Below are 8,615 nucleotides of genomic sequence, written 5' to 3' on the forward strand. Positions count from 1 at the left end.
TGCATCTATATTTTTGTTCTGTTTCTTTGCAGGTGCTATTTTTTTTTTTTTTGAGAAAAACTAAATAAAAAAAGTATATATATATATATATATTTTTAAAAATGCTCCAACACTTTGATATGACAAACTCCAACGAAAAAAAATTTAGATCATTTGAGGAATATGGTAACACATTGATGACTAGCCTTCATAATCTTTACCCCTTAACATAGGAGCTAGGTTTGATGACCCATCTTCCAATACCTACAATCTCAATTGGACTACTTACTCAAACTCTAATTGGGCTCATATGATTAAAGGGTCAAGTTCGAATCAAGCACATTTATGTTAGATTAACGTTGAGTCAGACATGAACCCAACAAACCAACTCAAATTGGAACCCGTACTAACAACTACACCTAATCACCCATTCAACATTTGATTTTTTTTCTTTCCCTTTAAGTTTTTCTTAAGCATATTTTTATCTCCAAACTACTTACCCTAATTCTTTATTTTAAAAATTATGACTAATTATTAAAACATTTGCATGCCATATATGATTTTTAGATTTAAAACCTTTATAACAACAATTACTTAGGGCAACTAATTTTTATAAACCGTATGAGAAAATAATCATAGAAATAATTCTTAAGATGGATCAACATGAATACAACAAATTTATTCATTTTCAAGCCCGCTCAAAGTCAATCTATCTTGGCTCCTTCTTGATGATTGTTAAATACAATATATTTCCTTGAAATAAAAATTTAATTTATTTAATGAATAAATTTGTCTTGATTTTGAATTCAGTTCAGATCAACTTATTCGACCAATCAATTGTGAATTGGTCCTTTGATCATTCGGTTTAAGTTCAAACACGCTTTTACATAGACACATACAGAACAACCCATAATCGGGTTCAATGAATCAAGCGATTCACATATTAAACAAGGTTCATCTTTTCAATTTTAATTAGTTGACTCAAAATAAATGATTTAAATAAAACAACAACCACCACAATAAGCCTTTATCACACTTAGGGTCTGTTTGGGGCAGCTGCAACTTCTTGAATAATCTACTGATAAGCTGATTAAAAATAATATGCTGATAAGCTAGGTGCGATGACTATTACAAATTTTTATTTTTTTGGAAAAGTCAGACAGCTGTCAGAAAGTTCCCTCCGCACCTAGATAGGTGCGGTGTGAATACGCTGTTTTCGGATTTTTAAAAACGCATAAGTTGCCAAAAAACAGTTACCCAAATAGACTAGTTGCGTTTTCAAAACACCACCACACCAAATAAGCTGCCCCAAACAGAGCCTAAGTGGGGACGACTACATGGATACATGAATATTTTCTCTCTATTGTGACCTATTCAACGCCATATTTTTATCTAATTTTAACATATTATGATAAAAAAATGAGGAAAAAAAAGGTAAAATATCATATCTCATATTAAACTAATTTAAATAGTTATTGCATTATAATGTTCAACCCTCATTTAATGATTTGAATGACCAAGTTCTAATAAGTTAAAAGTGTCCAAACAAAAAAGATTAATATACTTCTAATTGAGATTAATTAAAAACTTATGCTTATAAACACCCCCATGAGATGATTGCAATGAATCAATAAATTATTTCTTTAAATAAAATAGTTTTTTTTTCTAAAAATATTATAAAGAAAGATCACCCTTTTAGAAGTCAAATCATTTGTGGTTATCCACCGGTGGTGACTACAATCGCTAGCCCTAAGCCGCCTTAGAAGTAATATAACAGAAGCAGCAGGAGTCGAACGCCTAGTAAAGTGAAAGAGGAGACTCCTAATTGACTTGCTCAAAATGGGAGTTTTGGCTGCTGCGAAAAGCTCCGCGACAATCACGCTGATGGTGGTGGCGATATTGGCGTTGATGGCGTCGAACGCGGCGGCGCAGGGATCTTCGCTGACTTGCGCGACGAAGCTGATAGCGTGCCAAAAATTTCTCAACAGTTCGAATCCTCCGGAGGACTGCTGCAAACCGCTCAGGGAAGCCGTGAGAACCGATTTACCTTGTCTCTGCGCTATCTTCAGCAATCCCGAGGTCTTGAAGTCCTTCGGTGTGGATGCCAGCCAGGCTCTCAAACTTCCGGTCAACTGCGGCATCACCACTTCCTCGTCCAATCTCTGCAATACAACCGGTACCACTGCTGCTTCCGATTTCCATTTTTTTTTAAATTTTTCTCCTGATTTGTTGTCGATGTTGGTGAAATCTCTTATCGAATTCCCCTGTTTTGTCCTGCAGCGGTAGAATCGCCCTCTGGTTCACCAGGTCTTCCAGGTAAGGAGTTATTTATCCTTCCAGAAATCGATGCACTTGCAATCAAATTAGAATGAAGTTACTCTGATTTGAGGATGGCTCATTTGAAAATACTTTGATTCCATTAAAATTCTACAAGTACAAATATATGAACTGCTCATCATGGAATCCTCTCCCCTTCATAGATTATATGGAAACCAATCAGTTACAATTTCTTAAGGAAATGCCCTAGCATGATTACGAATTTATATATAAGTTGGAGTCAAATTTATTATCCTAATCCAAATTTAATAAGGCTGGATTTCATGTTTTTGGATTATCTTCTTAACAAGAGAGTTGATTCATTAGTAATATATGACGTTCATCTTAAAGTAAATCAATACAACAACAACAACAACAACAACAAAGCCTTAATCCCACAACTGGGGCCGGCTACATGAATCTTATTTCTCCATTTCATCCTATTTAGTATCATCTAGTAAATTAAGATAATTTTTTATACAATAAGCCCAAGTCTTCCTAGGTCTACCTCTACCTTTCTCAACACAAGTTGAATCTAAAACATCTACTATTCTAATTAGATCATCAGATGGTCGACGTTTAATGTGACCAAATCATCTAAGACGGCTTTCTCTCATTTTGTCCGTCACAGGAGCTACACCAAGCCTATCACAAATATATTTATTTCGCATTTAATAATATTCATCTTAAATATATTCATTTCTGATATATTCATCTTAAAGTAAATCACTAATTAGGAAAAAAACATCTTGATCAGATTTGAGTTTGATATCCTAACCCAAAATTTCTTCATTTAATAATATATTTTTTTAATTGAATGGTTGATTTTTGTTACATTGTGATACAAAAAACAAGTATACTTAGTATTTTATTTCAATTGCATGACATCATATTTCAAATAAATTTAAAAATATTTTTTAATATGATTTAAAAATCATGAGGAGCTTTTTTTTCTAATTATTTGACTGAGCTGATTTTTATAGCACATAATTGTATAAGAAAGAAATTATTCTTCATTATAATAAAGGTTTTATGGTATTACTTTTAAAATTACTAAGAAAATTTAAGCAGAGTAATATATTCTTTGGGAGAATTCCATGCACACCACACTATTCTTATTTATTTATATATTTAACACCTAACTTTGATATTTACTTATATAACACTTTATTGTCTCAGGTAAATTAAACTACATGCATAAAAATATATATTTCTCTTTAAAATGGCCAATATTAGTGACATTTTTTATGCAATTCAAATATTTAAGTGTTATATAGGTGTTTATCAAAATTTAGGTGATAAATATGTAAGTACACAAGAATTATGTGGCATGTATTTTGATTCTCCCTTTTCTTGTAATACATAATAAAACTTATAAAATAATAATTAGTCCGAAGCATGAATTTTGAATATTTTTCCATTGTCCTCACCGCAATTTTAGCTTATGCAACATTTGATTGGTTAAGTGGAAGTATTAACTATTACCTATGATGTGGGATAATGCATTCCAAAAATGTTATATAGTAGTGGTAAAGTAGATGGATGGTTGGTGTTGAGTCCCATACTATATTAGCATATCCTAGACACATTTAACTTAAATGTTAAATTACCTAAATATTTTGTTATTGGAAACATCTTAAATACTAAAATTTATGGTTGAAGTTATGTTAAATAAGAATTGAAATGAATTAATTTGATCTTTCTTTTGATATGAAGAAGTGAGGCTACTAATTTTATCTTTATTATTTTTGAGGTTTTCATAGATATTTGAATGAAAGTTAATTAAGTTTTGTATGACATATAATTCTTGAGGGAATGAGGATTTGTTGAGGACACCTCTTGCCACTTTTATGTTTGGACAAATTAAATCATAAATATGTATAGTGTCAAAGCATTGTGCATAAATTCTCATATAACTATGTAAAATATAAAATCTTCCTTTCTAAGTTTTGGACTATTTCCTTTCTCATAAAATCTAATTTCTGTGATTACTTAGGTGGATTTTCAAATGTTTATTTTAAGTTCCTTGTTAGACAAAATACCACTCAGTTCAAATGCCACTGGTATTTTGGTCCGTCTACTGAAGAATGAAAAAATTTTAATAATGTTGAAGATTATTGCTAGATTAATTCACGTGTGATGATGATGGATGGATCATTGGAGACTTTATACCTATATTAGTTTTGTTAGAGATTTGAATTGGATGACAGAATATAAATTGATGGTCTTAACATTGGTACTAACGGTGATATGAATTTAAATGTTTGATATTAGTTCAAGATTGATTACTTGGATGAGACAAATCCTGATGCAATAAGAACAAGTTAGAAGAGCATCTAATTATGAATCATGAATGATATTTCTTAGGTATTTTAAATTGCTAATTATCACATTTAACGGAGAAAACCATCATAATTATTCACTTTGGGGATGTTTGGTTTACTGAAAAAGGAATATAGTGTAAAAGGAATACACTAGTTTTGATCTGGAGGTTGAAGTCCAAATTCATCAAAATTTTTTGTTGTATTTCTTTTTTATCCAACCAAACGTCAAAATATTAGAATTTCTTGTATTTGGTTTATTTTGCCCCACTAATGTAGGAAATGAAATAGCCCCTCAATATAGACATTTAGGGCTTGTTGGATTATTATAATTTTTTATTTGTGCATTTCAATTTTATAAAATGGTGGTGAGACCTGCAATGCATCATGGCGCAGAATGTTGACCTTTAAAATAGAAGCATAAAGCTAAGTTAAGTATTGCTGTGATGAGTATGCTTAGGTGGATGAGTGGCTTGACACTTAGAGACAAAGTACGAAATGAATGTATTAGTGAAAGGGTTGGTGTAGCTCCAGTGGCAGACAAGAGTAGAGAGAGTCGTCTTATATGATTTGGTCACATTAAACACCGATCATCTAATGCTCAGGTTAGGAGAGTAAATGTCTTAAATTCGACTTATGTTAAGAAAAGTAGAGGTAGACCTTCAAAAGACTTGGTCATATTGTATAAAAAATGATCTTAATTTATTAGAATTAAATGAAAACACTCAATAGGACAAAACGGAGAAAACAAATTCAGGTAGCCGATCCCAATTAGTGGTATAAAGGCTGCTGTTGTTGTTGTTTTTAATTTTAAAAATATATTTATTTAGTATATTTTTCACCTGCATTATTTTTATTTTTAAAACTAAATTTGCTTATTTTTAAAATATACAAAATAAATTTTAGATATTTTCATATTTTTAAAAATAATTACAACTATCAATACCGACTGGTTGTTGCCATTGCCTATCATCTCAAGTTGCCACAGGCTGTTGGGCACCATTTACATCGTCGTTAGCATTGTCTTACCTGTAGTCATTGTTGTTCTATTTGTGACTGCCATTATTATAATATAAATCATTATATTTAATATTTAATAAAATAATATTTTTAAAACTACATTTATTTTATTTCAAATCAAATTATAAATCAAACAAAATAAAAGATAAAAAAAAAAAAGTGATTTCAAATGGTCTCTGAATTTTTTGCTCCATCTTTAGTCGCACTCATTTATCTATTGTGTTGTTTTACTTGGGGTTCACTCAAATTTCATTGTGAAAAGCTGTCCGGACTTCGGAATTGCAATGTTTAAGCTCCTTGAATACTGAATCTTTTATTGGATGCTTATAAAAATTTTGTTACTTGGCAATATGAATTTGATTTGAAGATTGAAAATCATTGATAAATAAGCTTATAAGTTTGATTGGGTAGGATTTGGCTGAAATGTACTAGCCAATAAACTTGCATGATTTAGTTTGAATTGAGACAAATATATTTTGAATTTTGCTACTCTAAAGCTCGTAAACTATATATATATATATATATATAGACTAAAATTTTTTCATAGAAGATAAAAAGTTCATTCAATTCTAAAATGATTGGGACAAAGCCTAGTTTGACTAATGCATTTCTAACAAATCGAGTTGAGATCAAACTGACTTATAGCTAAGTTTAGAAGAACAAATAATTTTGAATTCATCATGAATTTATGTTAAGCTCCCTTATCATTTGAACATTTTTTAGAGATATGTGAAAGTTAAATACAAAGAATTGCAACAATATATGCATATTTATGAAACTTCAATGACTTTCATAATATCTTCATCTCACCAATGGCTTTTTTGATATAATGTATTTGATAGAGTTACGAATACAAGGTGACTATTTACTTGTACATTGTAGGTACTCCCCAAGCCACACCTGGAAATGACAACAATGGTGCAGGCGGGTCAACACGGTCGGGCTTATGGGTTATGGCTGGTTTGTTTTTAATTTGGTGTTCCGTTTTTGCATAGGAGGAATTTAAGAGGGAGCGATTTGACGGAGCAGTGGTCCATTTTCTTACTTGTTTTGATCAATTGTTTTTTAATGCGATTTATGCCCCTTTGTACCGCTTATATAGATTATGTTTGGATTATGTTTGAGTAATCATTCAATAACATTGCATAGTTTGGTTTAGGATTTTTTTACCTTCTGAAATGAACAAAAACAATGGATGATGGTTGGCAGAAATTGAGTTTGATTGCATTTGTGTCCTTGTCTAATATTTGAAGCTGACAATATATATATTTTTTAAGAATATTTAGATATTTTAGCTATACCTTCAATTGATTTTTTTTGCCACTTTTGTGTTATAAAATCTATGGTAATAAAGATTATGAATTACTTCTTAGCTTCTAGAAAAGATTTTACACAACACGAAGAATTGCACAAATCTAAGGGATATTTTTTGCATGAGAAATCTATGGAAAAAAGAAAATTATGGAGTCTTTCCAGCTCTAGTATTGACTTGAGATTACAATAATTTGCACGCACATGCAATTGAAGGAGAGAGTACAGTATAGTAATTTAGTTTTAGACTTTCTCTTGAGGTAATTGTAAGAGGTTGCAATGTTGGTCAAAGATGATGGTAGGTGTTTGTTGATGGCATGAATGAATGGATTGGTTCTTGGTATGGGGCATTGGTGGATATTGTTCGATAAAAAGATAGATATTTATTGTCAGTGAAGGGGAAACATAGGGAATTTGGCATTGGTCAACAAATATTAGTCAATGAAAGAAAGGCGATGACTGGTACCATAAGTAGGACATGAATCCATGATTTCTGGTTAATGAATGTTGGATTTATGTTGTTATTACACATTCAATGTTGATGTATATCAAATATTAGGACATGAATACTAGAAGACATTAGTTGACTGATGAAAGGGGCAAAGGATTGGGCATTGGAAGTAGGATGTTGACTAACATTAGTTGATTGTAGATTACTAGAAGACATTAGCCAATGTAATAACTAAAAGTCTTTGCATCAATAATTCTGTGACACGGTCCAAAATAATTCGGTGACATAGCCTTCTAGAATCCCATTTATGTGGGGTTCAAGCTACCAACTATGATTTTTGTGATGGATCCTTTGATTCTTATGAGCATATTAATCATTGCAGGATAATTTTATATTATCCAATAAGCCTCCTATTAGTTCATCTATTAAGTCTTTTCTACCACCCTTAATAGGCAATCTCATACTTAATTTTATTCTTTTCCTAAGAGAACCATCCATACCTTTGATAAGCCAAGCTAGGCTTTTTATGAAATAATTTATTGTCAATTAAAGTCATTAAAGTCTGTTCTCATATTTTTTGAACTTTGATAAAATGTGGAAAGTACTCTTAAAGAGCATTTTTAAAGATTCTCTTTAAAGGCTTGTCAAAATTTAGGAGTATATTTGAAGTTATTTTTCTAGGAGATCATTATTCTTAACCCTTCTATTTTTATCTAATGCTAGAGATTGTTCACTCCTTTGTTGATTTCATTCATCAAATAGAAGCACAAATGACTAGTAACAAGATAATCAATGCTCATCATAAGTAATTTGAATAATTCAATAATAATTACAAGAGTGCCTCTAATGGAATTGCACAAACATCCCAATGTAGAAAGCAAAATTATTCAAAAGATTAAGGATTCACACAAAAATTGGCATAAATCAAATAACTATTCTCTATTAAATGCATCTAAAGCTAATAATCTAATGAGTTTCTAAAATTCTAATAAACTCGAATGACCAAAGATGCTAAAAGTCTAAATAATTGAAAGCAATCCTAGGATTATCACTTCAATTGCTTAAAAAGATATTTAGCTAAAAGTTGTAGTCATTTAAAGGAAGAAATTAAATAGTTGATATGTTAAGGGCACCCGATTCATTATTTATAAGCTAAGGAGTGTCATCTCAACCAATTTAATAAAGAGTGTCATCGCTCTTTTTTTACGGTTATATAC

The 8,615-nt window shown here is 30.8% G+C and overlaps 1 protein-coding gene across 1 annotated transcript; it reads left to right on the forward strand.

Moving 5' to 3' along the window:
* Window positions 1–1,775: 1,775 nt before the first annotated feature.
* LOC110028227 (lipid transfer-like protein VAS) lies at window positions 1,776–6,865 on the forward strand. The gene is made up of 3 exons (XM_020729985.1): window positions 1,776–2,155; window positions 2,260–2,295; window positions 6,519–6,865. The coding sequence occupies exons 1-3, from the start codon at window positions 1,819–1,821 to the stop codon at window positions 6,629–6,631; spliced, it is 486 nt and encodes a 161-aa protein (XP_020585644.1). The 5' UTR covers window positions 1,776–1,818; the 3' UTR covers window positions 6,632–6,865.
* The last annotated feature ends 1,750 nt before the right edge of the window (window positions 6,866–8,615 follow it).

This window comes from Phalaenopsis equestris, unplaced genomic scaffold, assembly GCF_001263595.1.
Source record: "Phalaenopsis equestris unplaced genomic scaffold, ASM126359v1 Scaffold000504, whole genome shotgun sequence".
Taxonomy (NCBI): domain Eukaryota; kingdom Viridiplantae; phylum Streptophyta; class Magnoliopsida; order Asparagales; family Orchidaceae; genus Phalaenopsis; species Phalaenopsis equestris.

What these genes read in the sequence shown, in the direction of transcription:
- LOC110028227 (XM_020729985.1), top strand. Translation starts at nt 1,819, where the DNA reads ATGGGAGTTTTGGCTGCTGCGAAAAGCTCCGCGACAATCACGCTGATG. An exon ending in CAATCTCTGCAATACAACCG is followed by an intron (nt 2,156 to 2,259) that starts GTACCACTGCTG and finishes TTTGTCCTGCAG; the next exon opens with CGGTAGAATCGCCCTCTGGT. An exon ending in TGGTTCACCAGGTCTTCCAG is followed by an intron (nt 2,296 to 6,518) that starts GTAAGGAGTTAT and finishes TGTACATTGTAG; the next exon opens with GTACTCCCCAAGCCACACCT.